At 40.5% G+C, this 25,881-nt stretch overlaps 2 protein-coding genes and 1 long non-coding RNA gene across 9 annotated transcripts; 2 read left to right on the top strand and 1 right to left on the bottom strand.

Moving 5' to 3' along the window:
• Window positions 1-563: 563 nt before the first annotated feature.
• On the top strand, window positions 564-7,686 carry becn1 (beclin 1, autophagy related). Of its 3 annotated transcripts, none has more exons than XM_044336809.1 (12): window positions 564-691; window positions 944-1,076; window positions 1,875-1,939; window positions 2,257-2,315; window positions 2,530-2,620; window positions 2,837-2,973; window positions 3,105-3,299; window positions 3,412-3,558; window positions 3,714-3,863; window positions 4,275-4,335; window positions 4,455-4,597; window positions 6,176-7,686. In XM_044336809.1, the coding sequence occupies exons 2-12, from the start codon at window positions 950-952 to the stop codon at window positions 6,342-6,344; spliced, it is 1,344 nt and encodes a 447-aa protein (XP_044192744.1). In that variant the 5' UTR covers window positions 564-691; window positions 944-949; the 3' UTR covers window positions 6,345-7,686. The 3 variants fall into 3 exon arrangements, with proteins under 3 accessions (XP_044192744.1, XP_044192742.1, XP_044192743.1); XM_044336807.1 differs by having other exon boundaries at window positions 2,527-2,620; XM_044336808.1 differs by having other exon boundaries at window positions 575-729; window positions 2,527-2,620.
• Window positions 7,314-19,822, bottom strand: LOC122970659 (serine/threonine-protein kinase tousled-like 2). 5 transcript variants are annotated; one of them, XM_044336802.1, is made up of 21 exons: window positions 19,369-19,822; window positions 17,774-17,868; window positions 16,320-16,460; window positions 15,766-15,838; window positions 15,382-15,419; window positions 15,058-15,150; window positions 13,185-13,292; window positions 12,538-12,630; window positions 12,070-12,180; window positions 11,791-11,927; window positions 11,547-11,699; window positions 11,192-11,258; window positions 11,004-11,101; window positions 10,813-10,894; window positions 10,627-10,718; window positions 10,387-10,476; window positions 9,505-9,674; window positions 9,276-9,414; window positions 8,977-9,088; window positions 8,758-8,865; window positions 7,314-8,356 (listed from the first exon to the last, which is right to left on the bottom strand). In XM_044336802.1, exons 2-21 carry the CDS (start codon window positions 17,864-17,866, stop codon window positions 8,183-8,185), a joined length of 2,172 nt encoding a protein of 723 aa, XP_044192737.1. In that variant the 5' UTR covers window positions 17,867-17,868; window positions 19,369-19,822; the 3' UTR covers window positions 7,314-8,182. The 5 variants fall into 5 exon arrangements, with proteins under 5 accessions (XP_044192737.1, XP_044192739.1, XP_044192738.1 ...); XM_044336804.1 differs by having other exon boundaries at window positions 16,389-16,460; window positions 19,369-19,820; XM_044336803.1 differs by lacking the exon at window positions 19,369-19,822 and adding an exon at window positions 18,954-19,042.
• Window positions 19,823-20,025: 203 nt separating this feature from the next.
• LOC122970661 lies at window positions 20,026-24,373 on the top strand. Its single transcript, XR_006399284.1, has 2 exons — window positions 20,026-20,307; window positions 23,949-24,373. It is a non-coding gene; the product is annotated as an uncharacterized LOC122970661 (long non-coding RNA).
• The last annotated feature ends 1,508 nt before the right edge of the window (window positions 24,374-25,881 follow it).

Below are 25,881 nucleotides of genomic sequence, written 5' to 3'. Positions count from 1 at the left end.
CGGAGGGTGAAACACTCCTCCATCAAAATGTTTTTATTCACTCCTTTCTCTTATCTTTTTTGCATTTAAGTAGCAAGGTTCAGTCTAATTTGGACAAGTAAGACAAAAAGACTAGATAAAAATAGTTATAATATATGCAACCGAAGTTTAATTTCATTTTTTCTGGGTAGTAGTAGTATAAGATAAGTTAAGACTTTATTGTCTTATACACACAATGCTGCTGTTGTACAGTACCAAATTATTCAACATTACTACACAGCACACATCTCATAAATGCCATGATAGAAAGTACAATAATTACATGAAATTACTCAGGTTAAATTCATAGGTTCATTATATAATAATAATAATAATAATAATAATAATAATAATAATAATAATAATAATAATAATAATAATAATAATACGTTTTAAATAATTTTTATTTTTATTTATTTACGTATTATTTTATTATTATTATAGTCTATATTGTACAATTTAATGTATGTTATGTATATTGTATTTATTATTCATACTTAAAATAATAATAATAAAAAGTCCACCGGCTACCACGTGACTTACACGCCTCTAATCTGACGTCACAACCGCCGTAAACAACAATAAGGAAGTGGAGAGGGAAGTCCCGATGTGCAAAATGCAACAGTCACGCAAACTATATTAGGAGAGATTTCTCGTTTTCCACGTGTAAAAGGTTGGATTATTGTGTAATAGTTTTCATTCTTCACAAGTGTGAGTCAATCCTATGTTTACACACAAGCTAGCTGTAAAGCTGACGTTAGCCTGCTAGCTCTCTAGTTAGCTAACAGCCTTTAATGTGTAACGTTTACTTCTAGACCAAAAAACGTACTGTCAGGCTGCCAGTAGTGTTAACCACTCGGACATTGTTTTCTACACACCGCTAGCTTAAATTTGTCAATTATTTCTTCAATATGTGTACTTGTAGGTAGCGATGGAGGGCTCCAAGTCGTCGAGCACAACGATGCAGGTCAGCTTCGTGTGTCAGCGGTGCTGCCAGCCGCTCAAACTGGACACATCCTTCAATGTGCTCGATCGAGTCACTATTCAGGAACTTATTGGTATGTATACCCTTAACAATCCACCGTCAGTGCTGTTAAATGTATGTAACATTAAGGGATAGGTTCACAATTGTCCAAGTCTGTCTTAAAACAACAGTCAGGTGTCCATATGAATACTGAAAGAGGTTTTTCACGCTGTAATCATTCCTCATGCTCATACTGGCTGTTAAAAAATCCCCTTCAAATGTGCTTTCAATGTAAGTGATTGAGGCCAAAATCCAGTGTCTCCACACAGTCATTTTGTGCAAAAATGCATTTAAAAGCTCATCTGAAGCTTATATGAGGCTTCAGCAGTCTGAGTTAGTCATATCAAGTGGATATCTGCCACATTTACAGTCTTTTTAGCATCAAATTCCCTCTTTGTGTTTCCTCAGACAGTGTTTCCCTGTTGAGCTGCAGTGGAAGTATAGTAACAAAAAGAGGGACTTTGGCACTAAAAAGACTGTAACATTGAACGAAATCTACTTGATTTGACTCATTTGGATCACCGGAGCTTCATATTAGCTTCAGATAAACTTTTAAATATATTTTTGCACAGAAGGAGGCTTGTGTATTTTGCCCCCCATCACTTACATTATAAATACATTATGAAGGGATATTCTAATGGCCAGTATGAACAGGAGGAATGATTATGGCAAGAGAAACCTATTTCAACGTTCATTTGGGCACCTGACTGTTGTTTTAAGACAGACTTGAAAAACTGTGAACCCGTCCTTTAAGGTGATATAGTGTAACAATGTTTAAATTGCTCCATCTGTCATGTAGTGACTTCTCTGTGCCTCCTCTTCTTCTCTTCAGCTCCGTTGGTCACAGTGACCCCCAGCAAACAGACTGACAGTAGTGAGGGGGAGACGGCACCAGAGGTAGGTACAGCTGAAAAGATATATCTTAACAATTAACTGAATTGTAAACAGATTATTATGCTCCCAGGTCTAGGGCTGCAACTAACAGTTATTTTCATTATTGATTAATCTATCGATTATTTTCTCGATTAATCGATTAATTGTTTGTCTTTAAGTGTCAGAAAATGTTGAAAAATGTCAATCACCATTTCCCAATATTTTTATATTGAAAAATTTGCTGTAATCTACAAGACTTTGAGATACCTAAGACTAAATGTATGTTAATGTTTTGTCAGAAAAAAAAAAGTCTGAACCTCAGAATTATGTTTTCATCCCAGGAGACCTTTGCAGAAAATAAGCAAGATGGAGTGTCGAGAAAATACATCCCTCCTGCACGGTGAGCACTTGCTGTTTTCTGATTAATATCAGTTGTCTTTTGATTACTGCTGCTTTAATTAATAAAGCTTTACCAGATGCTGCATTTGAAATCTTTCCTTTACAGGAGTCATTAAGTAGATATTCCATATGTTTCTTTGTCAAATGAGGTGAGAACTGATACATATGTGAGACTTTAGTGTTCTACCGAGTTTGAATCTTGTCCTTCTCAGCAGGATGATGTCCACAGAGAGCGCCAACAGCTTCACACTGATCGGAGAAGCATCTGATGGAGGCACTATGGAAAATCTAAGCCGGAGACTGAAGGTAAACTATTTTTAAATCCAGTCATGTCTTTTTGCTCATCACTGATCATGTTATTTAGGCCAGTATAACAGATGAGTAGATGGTCAAAAATGGTGTTGCAGGATGATCTATGTGGATTTGAACTTAAAACTTGTATGTTCACATGCTGATCTGGTCATGTGTTAGTGTGATGACCATCCTATGTGACTATGTTGTATCTGATCCTTTCTCACCCAGGTGACCAGTGACCTGTTTGACATCATGTCGGGCCAGACAGATGTGGATCACCCACTGTGTGAGGAATGTACTGACACCCTGCTGGACCACCTGGACACACAGCTCAACATCACAGAGAACGAATGCCAGAATTACAAGTGAGCTGGTGCACAACAAACTTAAATCCCTCGATGTCTCAGTTCAGAGAGGGGAGATGCTTCTGGTGTTCATCACTACAAATAAACTCTGTGTCTGTGTAATAACCTACTGTGTGTGAATGCTTTCTCAGGCAGTGTCTGGAGCTGCTGTCACACCTGCAGGTGGAAGAGGAGGAGACCCTGCTGACAGAGCTGCAGCAGCTGAATGAGGAGGAGGAGGCCCTGGTCCAGGAGCTGGAGGCAGTGGAGGAGCAGAGGGCAGCCGTAGCCCAAGACCTGACCCAGAGCAGGATCCACTCTCAGCAGCTGGACACAGAGGAGCTGCAGTGAGTGATGCTAAGGGTGGTGTAGACAGGTGACAGCGGGATACTATAGATGAGAGAGCACCTAACAGCTCTGTTCCTTTACACTGTTTTGTGTTTGTGTGGTATGCGTTAGGTACCAAAAGGAGTACAGTGAGTTTAAGCGGCAACAGCTTGAGCTGGATGATGAGCTGAAGAGCGTTGAGAACCAGATGCGTTACTGCCAGATTCAACTAGATCGCTTGAAAAAGACCAACGTCTTCAACGCCACCTTTCACATCTGGTACGCACAAATGTTGTTGTTGCTGTATGCTAAGGAGAAATAATTAGTTTTTCTCTCCACCAATCAACCATGACTTTGCAAGTATTCAACACAGACCCCCTCAGATAAAATTAAATGCTTACTAACTGAGAATCTGAATTTCTTTTCCTTTTCAGGCACAGCGGGCAGTTTGGTACCATCAACAACTTCCGCCTGGGTCGACTCCCCAGTGTTCCTGTGGAGTGGAATGAGATTAACGCCGCCTGGGGGCAGACGGTGCTGCTGCTTCACGCCCTGGCCAACAAAATGGGGCTGCGTTTCCAGAGGTGAACACTCTAAAATGTGTTTTCTCTGTTGGATCTGTTGTCATTAATGTATATAATTACCTTGCCATGTTTCCATGAAAATTTAAAGTGGGTAATAATTTTAATTGTAATAATGTTTAGTTTAAATGTATCGATTACATTTATATCCTCACACTAATTTGGTCTGTTTGAACTCATCTTAAATGTCAGTTCCACCACATTGTTTCTGTTATTTAGATTCAACATCGTAGCACACACTGTAATCTCATCTTTCTGTTGCTTTTGTTCGTTTTTTTATTTGACTTCAACTGTTTACAATGAATGAGTAGATCTCTTATATTTTGTAGTTTTTTTTTAAACATTACTTATTTGGTTATTCTGCAAGTAAACTTTAATTAAACTCAACTAACACTAACTCTATCCTCTCTTCAGATATCGCCTCGTCCCATATGGAAACCACTCATACCTCGAGTCCCTGACGGACAAGTCCAAGGTAATAAAACAGCACTCTCAAGCCCATCTCTCACATCATGATTTAAACACTCCTCCAAGCTCCAACTCTGCCCTTTCTTTCTTTCTCTCTTTCTTTCTTTCTGTCTTGTGTTTGTCCAGGAACTTCCACTGTACTGCTCTGGTGGCCTGAGGTTCTTCTGGGACAATAAATTCGACCACGCTATGGTGGCCTTCCTGGACTGTGTCCAGCAGTTCAAAGAGGAGGTGGAGAAAGGAGACACAGGCTTCTGCCTTCCATACAGGTCAGATACCTGCAGTATGATTGTGTGCATATCCTATGTGGATGTCTGTCTTCTTCTGTGTTCATTAACTCCGGTATCTTTGCAGCAATTTAAGATGAAGCTCTACATATTCATGAATGCAAATTCTAAATAATTACTTCAGCGTATTCTAGAGGGGCTGAAGAATTGTCTGCTTTCATTATGCTGTTGAGGCAAATAAGGCACATTTGGGAAAGCTTTGAATATATAACCCTTTGAATATTTAAAGCATGGCAACCAGTTCAACATTTACTAATAATACTACAGTCAGCATCTGTCCAACCTACAAATCTACACTTCACTTACTCTGTACTGCTGCTGCTGTACCATCAAATCCATTTATCATCAGGTTGAGCAGTAGACTGGTGGGACTGGTGACCATCAGAATCAGAATTTATCAGAATTTTCACCTGTACAGAACAAATATCTAGTGGAAATTCATAGAGAACATTCATTTACGTTTAGCATTTTGACCACTGAGCCTGCTTCTTGCTCCAGGCCTAAATGTCACCTTTGCACTAGAGGTGTTTCATAATCTAATAGGAAGATTATCATGAAATTTGCTAAAACCATTCATCCCCCAAAGGAGATTTATACCATTTTGCTTTTAATGACCCCATGGCCTTTCATTTATTATCACCCTCACAACATACTTAACATTTTTGGTGCTATTACTTAATCCCAGAAGTTTAAAAAACAAACTCCTCCCTCCGGTAGACTGCTCCGGATCAGAATCGGGTGTTTATTCCTCTAGAAGACCAGACAGCAGCAGCAACGCAGGACTCTTTGGCTCTGCTCCCCGGCCAGCTCTCTACTGCAGAGCTTGCCAGGGCTCAGCAGCAGCTCTGTCCCCCAGTCCAGCCCCACGATACAGGCAAATTTTCCGCCCTTGGCTTAGTTTAGCTTCGCCCCATGTGATGTAAGAAGGGGTATCAAATCTGAATGGCTTGTTGAATCACAGGAGCACAGAGAAAGCCAGCCCACACCAAACTGACTGGGTGGTTTTCACACAAGCTTATTTCACAGCTTGTGTGATAACAGGCACATCAGAGACCCAAATATGTACGTCAAAGCACTGAAAAAGTGAGTTTTTCATAATATGGACCCTTTATGAATAAATGATCAATGTGAAGGGTGTAAACTGCTACTAGGGCTTAGACTTGTAGTCTTGCTAAGATTTAATTAAGGTAACTCCTGCAATTTTTTGCTTAACATCCATTGCTCTTGGGTCTTTTGTCCTCCACCAATAAGGCAATATCTTAAACCCTGTCTGTGTCATCAGAATATATCAATATATTATTAGATTTTGATTGAATTTGGTGGACACACAAAGCCAAAGTCAATGAATATTTTCCCAGATTTAGCTGTGAAAACAGAAATCCAAACTGTCAAATAGAGACAGAAAGAGACGGTTATCTCCAGGTCTAACCAAAAGCTGGATAATTTACATCTACACTAACATACCTTCTGCCTTTTTAATGTCAAGTTACAATACTGATATCAGTATGTTCACCAGATCATATGCGATGACTGTAATTGATCTTTTATTCTTTGCCTCAGGATGGATGTGGAGAAAGGCAAGATCGAGGACACAGGTGGCAGTGGTGGGTCCTACTCCATTAAGACCCAGTTCAACTCTGAGGAGCAGTGGACCAAGGCGCTCAAGTTTATGCTCACCAACCTAAAGTGGGGACTGGCCTGGGTCACCTCACAGTTCTACAACAGATAAACCTGCTGGACGATGCCATGGGATGTCAAACCTCACCCATAGTCATATGTACCTCTAATAACTGGAATCTGTGTGTGACTCTTATCTGGGTAACGTGGGCACCAGAAAAGAAATGGTTATGTCTGCGCCACTCTGCAAAACCTTTCAGCATTTTCATGCAAAATGCACGGAGCACTGTCTAGAACGTCAGTCTAGATTTTTTGTGTTTTTACATGTTCCAAAGAGGAGATCATAGAGATGGAGATTTAAAGTCCACTAAGGAAGCTAAAATGCGGCACAGGATGTCTTTATGTGGTCTGAAAGTGAGGAGGATAAATACAGGTGTGTCTTCTGTTTTGATGTGCTTCACTAATTAATATCTGGCATTTTCCTAGAAGTGTATTAAGACTATTTCTCTCCCTCAGATTTGAATGTACTTTAAAGCTTCCCCAAATAGTTTGAACCACTTTGTCAACTTCAGCGTCTCCTGTTGCACCGCACAACTTTGAAATCACTGTTTAGTAATTCTCTCTCCACATTGAGAAACTTTTTTTTTTTTTTGTCAACATCCCAATTCTAAGCTGCAAGATTTTGTGATAATTATGGACAAGGAGAGTTTAGTATTCCACAAGCGTGTCAGTATTTCATTAACCTTGAACACAGTTTATTCATTTGATACATACTTACACTGCAGGCAAACGGTTGTATTTAGAGATGCACTAACAACTACTTTGTATTCATACTCTGCACCATCAAATGAATTTGCCTGCTTCAGATATGACGGATACCTTTAATGACGTGTGATTTGAGTTAATAAACAATTTATGCTGTGAAAAAAAGTGTCTGGTGTGAGATTAAATGTTTAAATATACTTGCAGCATACATTCATCAATACACCTCAATACCAAAAATGTTAATTGTGTGTGAGAATTACAATAAATGCATAGTTTGCCCAATTATTTTCCCAAATCAACTAAAACACCACAGAGGTAACCAAATGTTTTTTTAATGGTTTCATCATTACTTCTGTTGAGAATCTTACCTCTCATCACAACACTCATTCATAGTCATCCCCTTGTAAGGTTAACAAAAACATTTAAGGGGGTAAATTTCATGGAAAAATATGGACTTAACAACTGAAATAAGCAGCTGACTTCCAGTTATCCAGTAAAATATTCAAAATAGGTTGAAACCTTCTCGAATCTTCTGTGTTAAGTCATTTATGAACCTCTTAACAGTGCCATGTCAACAAGGCAGGCCTTTAACTTTGGTCATCATTCCTCATCACTGTAGGAGCCCTTCCTAAAAAGTCTCAGGTTCAAACCAATAGGGATACATATCTGAAAATGACCACTATAGTACTGAAAAATAGTTTGATAGATGATGCATTTCAAGCAGTATGGGATGAAATTTCAGTAATGCTTCTTCTTCTAAACCTTCCACAGAATAGAGGCAGGTGATCTTCCACGAACGGCATACTCAGCCTGTCAGTTGTGCAATCTTTATGGGTGCTTTTACTATTATTCATGTAAAAAAGCCCCTTGAAACGAGCCCAAAGTTTTTGTGTTAGTGCATGCATATGGGCAAATCTTTGGGTTCTACTGAGCCCACAGCCAGAGACCGGCCCTTCATTTTTAACCACTTGGACAAAGGTGGTGGGCACATTTACTACTACATCACCACATCATTATCCATCATTTTGGTTCCATTCACACTTTCACACTTTCAGGTTCCCTCCATCCCATCATGCTCTCTGCTCTCTTGCAACCAAGAGAGCTAAGGAGGAGTTTCAGCGAGTGTGTAACGTCTCCATGTGGCTTTGTCTTCACAGGGTTTTAAATCCAGACTTTCGGCTCCCTTCATTCGGAGGCATTGCTGCTGTAGCAGCTGGAGGTGGAGGGAATAGGAGGTGCCACGGGTGTGTTGCTGCCCAGGGCCTTTCGAATATGGGGCATTAGGAACGGATCGCTTGCCAACTGCAGCACGTCCACGCGGTCCTCCTTGTGATAAGCCAGGCAACGGCGAATGAAGGCCTGTGAGGGGAAATACGGGAAAATAATTCAACTCTGCTCGTATTTAGGCACCTTCTACAACTCCTCGGAGGCTACTTGCTGTGATACTTAAGTCGCTTCCAGAGGCTATAAATGTTAACAGCCTTGAGGTGCTGCCTGCTTATCCCACTCTGCATGTTTACAAAGACCATGAAATAGACACTTTCTAGCAAACACTGAAGCCTCACTAGTGACTTAATTGTCTTGCACTATCTCTGCCCCACCTACCATATCAAACATCCCGTCGGTTTACATTTAAGAAGCACCCTGTACTGCCATGTCCCACCTAAACATCCTGTTTAAATGGATGAAAATGCAGAATGGTGGAAGGGAACGGTGTGTTACATGAGCCTGTAGCTGTGTGAAAGAAATGAGTACCACACCTTTGCTTCTGTGGTGACCACAGGTTTGGGGGGAAACTGCACCTCAGTAGCTTTTAGTATGGTGTTTTCTTGGAGGATATCCTGCTGTGACTGGTTATGACCGAACGGCTGGAGAAACACAACAGAGAGACTGTTAATATGCAGCTTGTTCATTTCATTTTTGTTAAAAAAAAAAATATCCTGACAATCTGTGTTAATGGAATTCAGGTTAGTGATTACCTTGCGTCCGTATAAGCTCTGGTAGAAGATGACCCCTACTGACCAAACATCCACTTTGTTGGATATTTTCGGGGGCTCCTTGCCCACCATAAAGCACTCAGGAGGCAGGTACCTGCAAGCCACAAAGTCACAACCTGAGACTGAAATAGGTTTTGCTCTCTGTTCTCTCTCAGCACTCTCTAAATGAGGAATTCAATTAACATCCTTTCTTTCGAATGTCTGCTTCTCTGCTACGGACTTGTGAAGTCATTAATGGCTGCTTGTGGATCTAAAGACATGAGATGTGTTTCTGTACGTACCAGTAGGTCCCTGCTCCTTGCGAGGTCAGCTCCATGCCATCTGCAGAGTTGTAGCTGTCATCATCCATGATCTTAGACAGGCCAAAGTCGGTGATCTTAATCTCTCCGCAAGCTGTGCCGTTAACCAACAGGATGTTTCCTAAACACAGGACAGTAAACATTCTAGTAAACTATTCTTCAAAGGAAAGACTATTACAAGATTACAACTACGTGCAAACTAAAACTCTACCGGGCTTGAGGTCGTAGTGGATGATGGGTGGCCGAATCTGGTTGAGATACTTGAGGGCGTTAACGATCTGCATGACAATAGAGCGGCCCTCCTTCTCAGTCATCAGCTTATTCTGCTTCAAGTAGAAGTCCAGATCGTTGCCTTCACAGTACTCCAGCACTGTGCAGAACCTGGGAGAGATAACACAAACAGATATTATTTCGGACGATGTCACCTACCCGCGTACACACATCTAAAGATGCTTAAAAGTGCTACTTGTAGCATATGAACATCAGTTAATCATCTACTGACCTACATATACATATGTATATTACATGCAAGTGGGTCAGATTTCACAGGAAATCTATTAGATTCCTTTTTTACACTTCTGTTGCACTTTATCCAGACTGCTCTTTCCTCTGATCAAATAGAGCTCAAGATGCGATTTCAGAAGGTGAAACAAGTGAATGGTCTATGCAGACCCAGACGGGGAAAAAAAATGACAAGCTTATCCTTTTTATATATGGTAAAATGGTGATATTGAAAAAAATCATTAAAATGGTATTATGGCTTAAATTTTGGAGTCTTTTCCTTGATTGACAGACAGGTGTCAGCCTACTACACGCCACCATGGAGGGTACTACTTGTTCGTTCCTTCTGAACTTCACTCAGGGGTTTTCTCCCGTCGCCCTTAATAGGATTTTTCAGCTCCAGAACTATAAAACTGCCAAGATAAGTGTCAAATGCTAAACCAAAATCCAAACTTCAGAACAGACCATCCATTCTGTCTGCTAGATGCTACATCAATGTTTTTACAGGCATTTAAAAAGTTACATGTAAACTTAAATTATCAGATTAATATTGGCACACCTGTAGAAGCTTTATGAGAAGTGAAGCACTTACGAGTCTGTGTCGAGCGAGAAGTAGTCGTAGAGTTTGACGATTCTAGGGTGGTCGAGTTCTTTGTGGATTCTGTACTCTCTACAGGCGTGTCTGAAAAGACAAATGGACGGTCAAAAGTCTACTTCAACAAGAATTTTAAGTTGGAATTTCCACAATGCTATAATCAATTGCAGATAAGATCATTTTCAACAATGCAAAGGAAGAGAATAGCTGGTCAAGCCAAAAGAAGTTCAGACTTACTTGTGGTAGTTTTCCTTCTTCTCCTCCCTCCAGTTCTTGTTGAGTTGATGGATTTTAATGGCCACATATCTTTGCTCCATTAAATCTAAAGCCTAGAAAAGGAACATTAGATATTAAAGTTTAACAAAAAAAAATGAAAGATGCAACTTGTGAGGAATGGATGCCAAATAAATGGCATTTGCTTACCTTGTAAACTTCACTAAAGCCACCTCTTCCAAGTAAATGTAACAGCAGATATCTGTCGTTCAGTGTGGGGTGGTCTTTAAATCTACAAAATAAAGACTTGTGTCAATCATTTGGCTTTTTTCAAACTGCATAATTAAGTTATATCCCCACAACGGAACAGGTGAGGTAGGTTAAACGGAGGTGGCACGTACTGTGAGTTGTCCTCGTTGTGGATTCTCTTCAGCTCCCGAATGTGCAGGTTCCTTACCCGCTCCAAATGCTCCAGCTCTGCCTGGATCTCTGCCTCTTCCTGCGTACGACCACACAAATCTATTACCAACCCGAAACCCAAGATGAACAAGTGCAGCAGCTTTTGCGGTAGGTGATAATAAACTGGTACCTTTTTTAAATGACCAATTCTAAGTTTGAAAATCTCCTCTTGCTCGTGATATTCTGCAAGTGACAACCTGTGTGGGATAAATTAGAAATAGGTCAGCTTGTGAGAACAAAAATGTAATAAGCAACACATTTATTTCAGATCAAAAGGAAGAAGGAACAGGCAACACAAACTGATTCAATATTCTGACAATTAAGTGTCAACAAAAAGAAAATGCATAAGATTCTGTATCTTTTTATGATTCTACAAGTAAAAACAAATCTTAAAATGTCCAAATCATTACTGTTGACAAACAATAAAAAAAAAAATCTGTTTCAAATAAGGCATCAAGTAATTTAGCTGTTGTATGTAACCTTACGTTTCATTCTCCTGGCCGTTGCTCCTGCTCTTTCGTTTGTTCTGTTCCAGGCTGGGCGGAGGTGTCTGAGCCATGGAGGGAGGTTTCCTCTTCCCCAGCAGTTTCCTCTGCCTCTCGATGTCCTCCCGCTGCGAGTTGATTCGCTCTTGCTGCCTAGAACATGTAATAACAAACTACTGTGCACATTCTTTCATGTAGAATGCATAAATTGCAAACATATGTTTGTGCTTATTTGCATGCTGACTTGATGAGGTTCTGGAAGGCATATCCATCTGTCCACTGCTCAGTGAAGGAAGCTCCGTGGCGTACGGTGGTGAAGTGGCCCAGACGCAGACGGTCTTGCATGCTCTTGTCCCTGCAAGCCATCTTCTCCTGCTTTGACTATAAAAATAAATTACATTAAAAAAAAAAAAAAAAGTGTCAACCGAGTAGCAAACAAATTTAGCATGCAGCTGTAACAAGGTGAGATAAGCCGTCTCTCTGAGGAAACCACTTCTAAGCACAAATGCATATGTACACGCACCTTCTCGATTAGGAGCTTCTTGCTCATGGTCACACACTTGTTAAGCCGCTCCTTGAAGCGCTCCAACATCTTCTGCTGCTCATCCACCTGTCGCCTAAGGTCACAGTTAGCCTGCCGAAACATACATCATTACTCTCACATGTGATTCTTGTTAGGATCCGAGGCTTTTTTCATTCATAAACTGATAATAAGTTTAAGCAAAATGTATTTTAAGCAAAAATGAAATTTGAAAATGAACAAGCACATTATGTATGATTATGAATGATGCTGACTGGGGCTGTTGTGACAAGTGGTAGCAAATATGCCTAGCTTGCGAAGTGATAAATAAGGATATTTGTGAAGGGGCTTAATAAGTAAGACATCAATTACTGTTATCAACTAAAATTTTTATTCAGTTACACAGCTTTCAAAACCAGTATGAGGTCAGTGTGAGGACAGATTTTTTTTTTTTTTTTCTTCTCATCTTACCCTCAGCAGGTCATCTATCCTGCCCTCTTTCTTCTCCAGGTCAGAGTTCTTGTCTTTCTCCAGTGCCATCAGTTTCAGCAGCGTCAGTTCTGACTGGAACAGGAGGGCAAAGACAATGAGCCGACAGTAAGCATCTCATCTCACATAAATGATACAGACACCCCTTGGGCCAGTCGGCAACAAAACACACCATCACTTTGAATTGATCAAAACCAGACCGGTGGTGTCTTAGATGTTAGACATGAATTCAAAATACTGACCTTTAATTAGGCCAATTAAGTTAATTTGCAAGAACAGTTAGATGCGTGTTGCGAGTATCATGTCAGTTGCGCTGCAGAGGAAGTGGCAGCGCCTTTTCAAAGTGTGACCTTTAAATTTAACATTCACATCTTGGCTGTTTTAAATGGCAAATAAGGTGTGAAGTTGTGTCAACCCTACAGACTTAGTCAAACTCATCCGGCGTTGTCAAAGAAACCACTTTTCACTTACTACACAACAACTGAAGAACAAAATTGAAAATTTTCTTTTAGAGGTAAATGTCAAAAGTTGCTTTTAATGGAGCCTCTACAATGTAACAGAATATACTGAACGACAATCAGAAAAGTTGGCGTTGAGTGGTGATCCGGGCCCGTCAGTCAGTCAGTTACCTGGATGGCTTTGTGTGCACAGGTGTGTGTGGGGGCTGTCTTAACAGAGCTGCAAGATGAAGAGTCTGTGTGGGCTGAGCCTGTGGACGAAGGACTGCCGTGCTGAAACTGGATTCCAGGGAAACAGAAAAAAGAGGGGAGGGAGGTGGAAAGACACAGAGGGTAAAATATAAACAGCAACACAGAGAGCCCAGGGAGATTATAAAGTAGATGAAAAAAGGATAAAAAAGCGTATCGTGTCTGTAAATATTTTGCTAAGTCTATTCTAATCTTGCATTTAAGGCTGGGAAATGTTCAATGTCTGTAAGTGATAAAAACAAACTGCAGTTAATATTTTTGTTAAGATTGCAGGAAATGACTCAATTCTTGAACTTCTGCACCAACGTACGTACAGCCTTTTATACTGCAGATCACAATATTTTTACTGGTATGTTGGGAAAAAAATAAGAACATAACAGAGTTCAGTAGTCACATAGTCACACTAAGTAAGTTTGCTCATTAGAGACACATTGGAATAAAAAAAGAGCAACAGCAAAACCACTTATAATACTGACTCTCTTTTTTGGTGAAGGAATAAAATGGGTTCTCGACAGTATTTGCTCATTTGTAGCATCGGCCACCATTTCAAAGGCCTATTCAGAGTGACAGTGCATTAAAAAAGTGATCCACTGTGGCCACTCATCACCCAGCAATGCACTGTTTTGGCCGATTGAATACTGTATGTGCGAGCTCAAATTCCAGGTACCAGTAGATCAACGTTAACTGGCGATTGTCACGAGGAAGGATGAAAAAGATGGCAGCCGTGATAACTTTCACAGATTGTAAAAGCTCGTCTCATAGGATTATAAATCACTGTGCAGTGTTTTTGTCTGATTATCTTGAAACAAATGGATTTACTACTCGAATGTGACTTCCCAGACTGTACTTAACTGTCTAACTGGAGCTTGAAACAACACGCCCGCACCAACACAAACCCTTGGGATTCTGGGATATTGTGCTGTATTCAGTTGGAATGCCTGGTAGCTATTTTGGTGCACAGAGTTTGGACCAGAAAAAATGAGTTCTGAAAGCCATAAATCTCAATGACTCAAGCTTAAGATTTCAGCTAATCATGTAGTCAAAGGTATTGATTAAAACCCCTTTCAAACTGCCACATATCATGGTCCTTTGGTGCTACGGGACACTAGAAGTCACTTATCGCACCTTTAATTTAGAGCCTGTTGGAAAATGTTTACATACCGTTAACCGGCAGTGAACAATGTTAAGATGTTATCTTAACATTAGATGAATGAACATGATATGTGAGGAGATTCTTAATTAGAGGCTTAAGTATTTCAGTGATACATTAAACTGTCATCAACAACCACTAAAAGTGTTAAGTACAGGCTCCGATCTTACATAATATAAACAAGGCCCTTTATTGTTTGCTCCCATGTCTGGCTTAAATGCCAGCTCACTGTGTCCAATCTAAAACCAAAACAACAGCATCTGAAAACATGAGGCAACACCAGGGCTGAAAACATTAAATTTAGCTACAGTATCGCTGCCTAAATCTGATCATTCCATAAATGTCACATATTCAATTGTTGCTGTAAAAAGGGCTGAAAAAAAATCATTAAGAATCTTAAAACATCTCAGTAGTTACAAGGAAATGTTATGTTATTTCCACTGGCTGAACAGATCCAGACAAGACCTGGAAATCAGACATGAAATATATGCATGCTTCACTAACTTGAGCCCAAAGTGAAGACAGACACACGCAACTCAATCTCACTCTTGCTAATGGTTAAACAGGTTGAAAACCAAGAGTAACACAACTGAAGAAAGACAGCCAGAGCAGAAGAGCGCTATGGAGATGGATGGTGATGCTCACCGGAGGATTAGACAGTGAGTGCTGTGGAGAGGAGCGCACCAGAACGGGAATGCCCCGGGCAGGACTGGTGCCAGAGCCACTGCTACCAGCAAACTGGCCACAGGGCGGTTGATAAGAGTGTGGAAACAAGACAGAAAGAGAGGAGACAAGAGTTGTTATTTAGAAAAGAGTTTGATGAAGGACCGTACCGGCACAGTCGGAACGTGAGGGTGAGACATCACACTACAGTTTGAGAGTGATCTGAAACAATGCGCGCCACAGTGGCTAGAACACAAAATACATTCATTAGGGACATATTGTATGAACCATCAGATTTGTACTCACCTCAAAATAATCACTTATTTTGTGTCCTCTTCCTTTTCCTACAAAAATAAATAAATAAATAAAAAACGCAGGACAAAAAGAAGAAAATCATTTGATCTTATTGTGTGTTCATCTTTTATGAAGCATATACATCTATTGAAGCATAAAAAATGAGCCAAATAATGTGATTTACATCCCACATTGTGTTCTAGACCATTTTTACGATTTGCAACCATGAATATTTAGAGCCAAGAAGAAAAGTCATGATGAAAGTGAAACCAAAGACCACTGAGCATTTCTAAATATAAGGAGTGGCTTGTGTTGAATCGTGCCAGATTTGTGCCGGTAAAGTATAACTTTGAGTCGGAGATGATGGATTTCTTTCAGTAAGTAGGTTGGACTCACCCTGGCTGTTGCTGTCATAGATGTCTCCTTTTCTCTTCCTGCTTCTCTGGTCATTGGCCTTCTTCTCTGGTGTCTAAACAGAGCAGGAAAGCAGCACATTAACATTACGGCAAACAACCCTTTACCATGTTAAAACCTTGCACCTGTAAGTGACATGCATATAATTACACTCCTTTCTCAAATAAACATTTTTGACATTATATAACAAGATTAATAACAGTCTCTTGTCTGTGCTCAGTTTCTAGTCAACTATGGCACACACACACCAATACTTGTCAAATTATAGCGTTCACTTGGCATGGTTGATTATCACTTTACACTGTCGCTTTCTGGGTTGGAATCTGGGTCACGGTTCTTTCTGTGAGGAGTGAACATGTTCGTGCTGTGCTTGAGTGCATTTCTTCCGGCTACTTGTTTCCTCAATTCCTGAATTGCCCCGATTTAAATAGATGGATAGACAACCAGCCAGTGTACCATAACGTTCGCATGCATGTTTGTATACAATATATTTTGACACAAACAATCACCACCACTGAAAATCAGGGAGTGCATACATGGTTAAAGGACCTGGAGATGAGGGGACAGTCATTTGTCATTCTGATTGATTCTTTCCCCCAACCAACCTCCACTTCCTTGTCACTGAGTGATCCTGCGCTGCACAGAGACTGGTTGGATGATTCACTGTTGGCTGAACTCTGGAAAACAGAACACAGACAACAGACCTGATTGATTAGTCATCTGCTACTTTTAGGAAATACTGCCGTTTTCCGTTCCAAATGCTGGAGAGTTATGTTGCTTATGTACTCTTTATGAAGCTTGTATGTAGCCCTGTAAGTGTATTCATGTTGTGTTAATGATAAAACCATGTTTTCATATCAAAATGCAGATTTTAAACACATCTTTACTGTCTGACAAATGATCCTGTCCATTTTTTGTAGGAATTTCTGCACGTATCCAACTGTTATCACTAAGGTATAACCAGATAGCTTTTGTATTTGTGCAAAGCCACAATACGTGCACGATTTACATCCACTTGTTAATCTGGAAATCTTCAGTTTACATCCAGTTGGTAGAATCAGCATGGTGTGGAGCATACTATTCATGGCCAGCTGCTCAGCCTGATGAGGAAACAGCAGGCTAATTGGTGCAGGAGGCTAATGCTTTAAAGGCCTGCTGGCTTTCTGCTGCTCAAGGTCACACATACAGCCAAGAAATTCTCTCATTCTTTCGTCTTGACATGTACACTACACATGCTCATTGCAGTTTCTAGAACGGTGTCTCTTCTCAACATATTCGCTATCGTTCACATTTGCACTGCAACACCGGAACACGCAGACCTAACAATGCATTTCAGAGCACACGCTAGAGACTGGAGCATGAATGATAGTGATTTCTTCTCAGGGGTTACCGTTTTCTCACATGCACACCCACACACAGCCGTACTCAGTTCAACAGAAGGGTTGCAGCATAGCACGCAGGCTACGCTGTAAGCTTCAGCTGCGGTGCCATTTCAGTGTCACTAGTCTCCACTTGAACAAAGAGCTGCTGGCCAGCTCCCATGTCAGCCAGTACAGAGCTTGTGTTGTTTTAGCTTTAGCTCTGAGAGATAGGGTCATTCCACAGAGGGAAAACTCCTGAACACAGATCAGTCAATACTGGAAATAGAGAAGACTAAAAGCGGTAACATAGGAGTGCTGATGGACTGCTTATGTTTGCACTCACACACAACAGTGGGGATGTGTTTGCCTGCAGGAAAACCGCAAGCTAGACTTTGGTATCGTTAAATATAATGGAGCAGGGATACAAATGGAAACCTCATTCTGTTTTCAAAACAACATTTAAAATATCATACATTCGAACTAACACTCATTACATAGAGAGTAACATCTGCACAAACAATCTGCACTTGATTGCTATGCACTTTTAGCAACATAATAGCTTATATGAACTTTTCAATGCAGCCTCCAATTTTGTTTTTTTTTTAATATCAATTCTAAGAAATGCCAACCTTTGCGACACCAACTCCAGTGAAGCGAGCCTCAAGCAGTTCCTGCCTGCGTGGGTCCAGGCTAATAGCCTGGCTATTAAGTCTCTCCATCATGCCTAGAAAGAGAGAAACAGTGAATTATATAGTAACTTATGTGAAGTAGCAGGTGTGTTTGGTTATTGTCACACAGGACAGGATTGACACTCATCAACAGGGAGGGAGCAGCACATTAGTTACCAATATCACACTATTCTTCCCTGATTGGTGCAGGTGACCTAACAATCTAGTCAATCCTGCGGTCTGACCAGCAAAAAGTCACAGGTTTCAACAAGGCTGCCTGGGAGCCTGGGCCTATGCTGGGAAATTCAACAACCGACTGTTCACGTGAACCAACGCACACGAAAATGACACAAAGCAAACTTCATTGTCTTGTCTATCTTACTAACCTTAACTGACACACTATTTTCAGCTCAGACAAATCACAGTGGAGTGAAAGAAGGCTAACAGGATAGATTTTTTAGGGAAGAATCCCTCAGCACTACCTCTTAAAAGCCATGACATGAGCTGACAGGCAAGAAGAATGATTACTGAGTTTAGTTTTGTGGTCAATTAAACCAATTGAACCAGCAGTAATAAATTATTGAAGACAATGAAACTGATACTGAACTGAAGGGAAAGATAGATGCTGTCAGATTCTGGTGCATATGTGCTGTAATGGCAGTCATGTCTATTCTTTCCAGTGAAGTTCATAATTTCACCATTTGTACAAGTTAACTCTTGCATGTGCAAATACAGGTCCAACAAATGCGGTTCCTGCAGCAACTGAATGAGCAAGGAGAGCCTCTGAATCTAGAGATTACTGGTCAGGGAGGTAACTTAGAGCCATTTAGTTATAAGGACTCATAAGATGATTTCTCTTAATTTCTCCCCTTCCCTAATTATTATAACTACATGAAATGGCAGGGCACGACTTCCATCAGCTACCTGACTATCCATCACATAACCGAGAGATTCATCTGAGGGCATTTAAATGGCTTCAAATGGTGATGACAGTTATTTAAAATAAAACATAAACATTCACATAACATTAATCATCACAGTTTAGCCCAGGAAGTCAACGTTAGTGAATTCATTTCGCCCAACAAGCCCTTCAACTTGTCCATCACAACAATGCTAGTCAGCAAACGTTAAGTTAACTTACCTAAGTTAGCTTAAGTATGTACAGTAAATTAGCTTGAACTCAACTTTCGTGACAAAGCCATAAGCTCAACTTTATTAAAAGTAAACCGACGTTTCAGATAAACCAACTTTATTGCAGTTGGTTGAACCACCGTTAGTTATTGATAAGATGCTGTCGATGTAAAACTAACTAGCCGTTAGCCCGCTAGTTAACGTTCGCAACGGCTATTATGCTAATCAAAATGTTGCGAAGATGTTGAGAAAGAAAATCGAAAAAGCTGTAATGCAGTGTCAAATTATGATACATCACATCACTGTAGAAGTTTGAAACACGTTAGTAGTAGCTAGCTAGGTTGTTACTGGTTACTAAATAACAGTCAGCTGAGCTACATGGTTGGTTACCTTAACTAGCTAACGTTCAGTTGAAGTTATCTCACCTGGAGAACCTTTAGCAGTTTTCACTGTCACTCACAGTCCTAAAAAAGGATCTTGTCCGTCCATCCGGCGACAGCAAACCCACCCTGACAACTCCTAGTCCTACATTTGTTAGCTTAGCAAAATGCTAGCTAAGAAGTGCAGTGTGGCTGGCTCCTGCTGGTGTCATCCGGACAGGAGGCCCCTGATCCTCGGGGTTTCCTCGTCCGTCTTGGTGCCGCTTGCACGGGCAAACCCGGAGCTGTCACTGCTCTGATGAAGCCTCTTTACAAGTGTTGTCACATTTCTGCTTCGCTCGGGTTTTTTCTTTTGTCATTGTCGGGCGGTGAAGACGGTTTACACCGGGAGAAGAAGTTCAGCCACCTTTGTTAGAACCCATTATTTAGCTGGTGATAAAAAAAAGATCATAACCCCCGCAGCGAGGCCGCACAGGGCTCCAGGGAGAGCTTCGTACGATGCCTCCCGTCCTGTGCGCTTGTTTAGCAGATAATATAAAAGCCTCTCAGGTCAGAACCACCCAAATAAACAGCAGACTGTAGGTATTTCCTTAAGATGACTCCACCTGCTTCAATAGTCACGCTCAGTGATTTATCAATTAATAAATGTTAACTCACAGTTACATCCTTTTTTGTTTATTTTTTTTTAGTTCGTGTGATAACCCTGTCGGCACTATTGAACACACTGGATTTTTTATTGAATTTAGTTTTGCGGTCAATTGAACCAGCAGCAATATATTATTGATACTGAACGCCGACAAAGAGGGGAAAGAAAGATGCTGTCAGATTCTGGTGCAAATGTACCGTAATGGTAGTCATGTCTATTCTTTCCAATTAAGTTCATAATTTAACTATTTGTCTTGCATGTGCAGATGCAGGTCCCACAAATGCTGCGCCAGCTGGATATTCAAAGTGATGAGCCATAGCAGCATCTGAATGATCAAGGTGAGCCTCTGAATCTGGACATTACTGGTCAGGGAGGTAACTATGGTCATTTAGTTATAAGGACTAAAAATATGGTTTCTCTCAATTTCTCCCCTCCCCTGGTTTATCATAAAGACATGAAAGGGCGGGGCACAACTTCCTTTAAGCACTGCCTGACAAGGTATCCATCAACTAACAGTTGATGATTCAGTTTGAGGGCATTTAAACCACATTTGCAAATGGTGAAAACTTAAACATTCATATAATACTAATCATCACCGTTGAGCCCAGGAAATCAGCATTAGTTGATTATACTATTACTGGTACTACAGAGCACACTGCCCATATATACACATTATAGATTGTGAGCTCCTCTTGCACTAGTTTATGTGCTGTTTTGCCCTGTTAAGCTGTTGTCATCAGATGGGGTGTGTTTGACCCTTAATATACTACTGCCAACCTACTTGTTGTTTTGTGCTCATAGTAATTTTATTCAAAAAGATTCTTGTTGAATAAAATAAAATCTTGTTTTTAATATAACATAGTTCTCTATTCGTCTTTGCCTTAACAGCATTTGAACCTCCTGTCTGTGAGTGGCTTGTGGGTGCCACAATACATGAATTCATATGTGCTACAGACATAAAAAGGAACATATTTCTGAAAAATGGGCTGGTTACTTTTGCCAGTTAGATCTGTTCTCATGTGTGGAGTGATGCTGGCAGTTTACTGAGATCACCAAAATCAGAAAAGAATAGATGGAAATAGTACTGCCCTGACAGAATTAACACAACAGGGGTGTCAGGAATCCACAGCCACTACACATCCTCAAACCCCTCCGAAGAAGGTGAAAACACCTGTGTAGTGAACCATAGGGGGCTGCTGACTCTGTCATTAGCCTAGCTGTAGTTTAAAGGATGGGTTCACAATTTTTCCAGTCTGTTTTAAAACAACAGTCAGGTGGCCAAATGAACATTGAAACAAGTTTTTCTTGCCATATTCATTCCTCCTGTTCATACTGGGCATTAGAAGATCCCTTCATCATGCACTTACAATGTAAGTGATGGGGACCAAAATCCACAAGCCTCCTTCAGTGTAAAAATGTATTTAAAAGTTTATCTGAAGCTAATATGAAGCTTCAGTCCAAATGAGTCAAATCAAGTAGATATCTTTTAACATAACAGTCTTTTTAGTGTCAAAGTCCCTCTTTTTTTTTTTTACTATACTTCCACCTCAGATCAACAGGGAAACACTGTCTGAGGAAACAAAAAGAGGGAATTTGATGCTAAAAAGACTGTAAATATGGCAGAAATCTACTTAATATGACTAACTCAGACTGCATTGCAATTGGAGGGGATCATTTAATAGCCGGTTTGAACAGGAGGAATAATTACAGCGAGGAAACCCTCTTTTAGTGTTCATATGGAAAACTGACTAAGGAAGAGGATTAGGGCCACATGTGAAAAATGTGTTTGAGTTCTGAGTTTAAAGTCCGAATTCTGAGTTTAAAGTCAGAATTGCAGAAGTCGTGAGGGGGACAGCTAGGAACGTACATGGTGTGTCATCTGGACAAAGGAAGAAAGACAAGGAGACTTGGTGGTGGAATGAGGAAGTACAGGAAAGTATACAGAGGAAGAGGTTGGTGAAGAAGAACTGGAATAGCCAGAGAGATGAAGAAAGTAGACAGGAGTACAGGAAGATGTGGTGTAAGGCGAAGAGAGAGGTGGCAAAGTCTAAGGAAAGGGCATATGGCGAGTTGTATGAGAAGTTGGCCATTAAGGAAGGATAAAAGGAAAGAATAGTGCAAGCTAGGTTAAGAGGAGAGGTGATGATTAGTGAGCAGCAGTATGGTTTCATGCCAGGAGAGAGCACTACAGATGCAATGTTTGCTTTGAAAATGTTGATGGAGAAGTATAGAGGTCAGAAGGAGTTGGATTGTGTCTTTATGGATCTTGAGAAAGCATATGACAGGTTGCTGAGAGGAGGTGTGGTATTGTATGAGGAAGTCGGGAGTGGCAGAGAAGTATGTAAGAGTGGTGCAGGATATGTATGAGATGGGATTACACCAAGGATCAGCTCTGAGCTCTTTCTTGCTTGCAATGGTGATAGACAGGTTGATGGACGAGATCAGGCAAGAATCTCTGTAGACTATGATGTTTCGCAGATGACATTGTGATCTGTAGTGAGAGTAGGGAGTAGGTTGCAGAGAGCCTGGAGAGGTGGAGGAATGCACTGGAGAGAAGAGGAACGAAAATCAGTGGGAGCAAGATGGAATACATGTTAGCAAATGGGAGGGAGGACAGTGGAATGGTGAGGATGCAAGGAGTAGAAGGTGGCGAAGGTGGATGAGTTTAAATACTTGGGGTCAACTGCTCAAAGTAACGGGGAGTGCGGAGGAAGGGTGAAGAAGAAAGTGCAGGAGTGATCTGCATCTGTGACAGAAGGGTACCAGCAAGAGTAAAAGGGAAAGTTTACAAGAGTGTAGTGAGACCATGTTGTATGGTTTGCAGGTGGTAGCACTGATGAAAAGACAGGTGGTGGTAGAGTTTAAGATGCTAAGATTTTCAGTGGTAGTGAAGAGGATGGACAGGATTAGGAACGGGTATATTAAAGGGACAGCTCAGGTTGGACGGTTTGGAGACAAAGCGAGAGAGGTGAGAATGAGATGGTTGGAGGTGTGGAGGAGAGATGCTGATTATATTGGGAGAAGGATGCTGAATATGGAGCTGCCAGGCAAGAAGAAAAAAGGAAGGCCAAAGAGGAGGTTTATGGATAGGGTGAGGGAAGACATGCAGGTGGTTGGCACGACAGAGGAAGATGCAGAAGACAGGAAGAGATGGAAACAGATGATCCTCTGTGGTGACCCCTAATGGAAGCAGCCAAAAGAAGAAGGTTCAATTTAGCAAGTAGCAGCATTTGGCTCAACCCATATTAATAGACCCTTGCTACATTATTTTGTTGTGCATGTCCACTCACTGACATGGCTTACTGGGACAATTAATAGAATAGAGCAATCGTTCACTTGACAAGTCAAAATGTCTGCCGTGAAAAAGGTCTATCTTAGCTTAACTAAGCTAAGTGACAGAGCAGCTTAGTTTCCTACAGAGCTTTTGTTCATTGTTTTGAACAAACAATGTTGGTTTATTAACCATAACCATGGAGGTTAGTCACAATGGGCAGGGGATTGCTTCGCAGCATGTTGTAGTTAAAGACACTGGGGCATATACTAATTAGCATGCATGTTGCTGTGAAGTACTTGAGGCGGTGATTATTGTATATGGTGCCACACCTGGACACCAGCAATTGTCCAAAATAGCAACCCAGTAAAACAATGACTGGTGCGTTACTGATGGCACCTCCTGCTATCATCAAAGCAACAACTTATTTTGCCTGCCTTTTTGCACCAAGGTGTAAACTGTATAAGCTGCTGGTTTCCACAAGTCCAAAGCAGCAGCTCTTACTGGGAGGACTCCCGGGTGATATTCCTGGTTCTTGCCCGGATGCTGACCTCTGCCTGTCAGGTTTCAGCTAACAACTGAAATCTTGGCAGCAATGAGTCTAAGGGCTAATTTCTGATGTTGACTTGAGGAGACCTTGCAGTCCTACTCTGAACACATGCAGTGTCTGCTCTTTGAAAAATAAAAAATCTTCCTCTGCTCCAACAGGTAATTTCTACCTCTTCACATTCCTCTTGGTGGGAGTTGGCTTTATCAAATCTAATAGTTTGACCCTCAAAACCTGCACAGAGCTCAGATATGACTCTCAGGGCCAGCAGATGCGGACTTGAGGAGACCACAGTCTTCCTGTGAACAGCTGCAGTGTCTCCTCTAAGAGTAGACAAAAATGAAACTCCTCTGCTCAAACAGTAGACTCTACCTTTCAAAGAAAACTCAACAAAGGTGGGCTTTGACTTTCTCAAATATTCAACTCTAAACTCTTAACTCTGTGACTAAACTGCTTGTGATATTTGGTGAAATCAGTGACTGGTTAGTTATGAGCATAGATGTGAGTTGTGCTATTGTGACCAACAGGGGGCTTGGTCTCAGCTGGGCCTCATTTAAATGGTACTTTATCCATTAAGTCACACAAACTCACGTGACTTAATCACTTGTTTACAGTGAGCAACATTGATACACCCTGTATAAAATCGATATGAGTCAGTCAGTAGTCATACTTTACTTAAGCCTGTGTTTTGAATCATCAACAAGTGTTACCAGTTTTGCACTCTTACACTACCTAAACAAACCAAATAAGAGAACGTGACCAAGCCACACCTTGATGAAGAATGTAGTTATATGCTTAGGCAGGTTATAGTGGTTTTAGTGGCTTCTCTGTATACGGGACATCTTAAAGCCGTGCACAAACAACACAGATAGCAAAAAACAAAGCCACAGTTAGTGTGGCTTAAGACACACAGACCTCTCTAAAACACCTTTCATTTTGTTGAGTTTTGCTTCTTTTGTTTTGTTTTAAAATTTAGTGACTAAAGTTACTTCTAAATGCAACTTTTAACATGCTTAAGTCTCAATGGGTTTGGTTAATGGCAAGTTTTACCAATCCTATTATTCACGTCACTGAATGTTATTTTCTAAAAACTTCAGTATTTCTGCAACTGTTCTGTTTGTTTCTGACATCTGTTTGTGGTGCATCTTTTTTCTTTTGTGTTTATGAGATGCATGTAGTCATCACACAGCAGGAAGAATGATAAGTGTGTCTCCAAACTGAGAAAGGCGCCGTGCGCATTTTACGCACTGATAATTTAATTGCTTTGTGAGTGTGCAAGGCTTTTTGTCAGTAATGCACTGCTTTAATCTTCTGAACTTACTGATCCATGTACAATAAATAAGTCATCTGAGATAGTTCATCTTGTGTACTTGGTGTCATTCTTTTGGACAGATGAACTACTTCATGGTATACTTGCAGTTTAAGTCCAGGAGATGGAAGCAGTGCATTGCTGACAAAGAGCCCTGCACACTCCTGTGACAGCCTTGGCACAACAGCACAATCATTTATTCAGAATAGAAATCATTTTAAACAAGTATTGATTTTCTATCTCAGTCTTCTGTAATGTAATCTGTGCATGAGATTACTAATACTAATTAAATTTAGTCATTAATTAGAAAATCCTGGTTGCCATTAAAGCTCATGCATTAATTACAGTAGCCCTTCATGTTGAGTGATGTGCATCCCAAGTGGGCTGATTGCCACTAACAGACTGCAAAATAGCCTAATATATAATCAAATATTGAGAGGGTTTTATAAAGAGCTAATTAAAGGCATTTAAAGGCATTTTAAAAAATTGAAAGGAAGGAAGGAAAAGGAGCAGAAATTGGTCACTGTTGTAAATTTAAAAACCTGGCAGTCATTAAGAGGTTCTTTTCAAAATTTGACTTTTTTTAGAATAGTGTCACATTTGCTTAATGTATCTAAAAATAATATGTCATTAATTTGTAATCAGCTACTTATTCATTTTAAATTATGTTTTGGCCCAGCCATTGTCTTTCACATCTCACACCTGGACCTTATGTGGCTGTAAAGTTAACTTCATCAGACAGAAAGAATGAAATAGGTCTACATATTTTAGTTATAATATAGTAA

Source organism: Thunnus albacares, chromosome 20 (genome assembly GCF_914725855.1).
Source record: "Thunnus albacares chromosome 20, fThuAlb1.1, whole genome shotgun sequence".
NCBI lineage: Eukaryota > Metazoa > Chordata > Actinopteri > Scombriformes > Scombridae > Thunnus > Thunnus albacares.
Note: the sequence above shows the minus strand (reverse complement) of the source record. Positions and strands in the feature narration are given on the sequence as shown.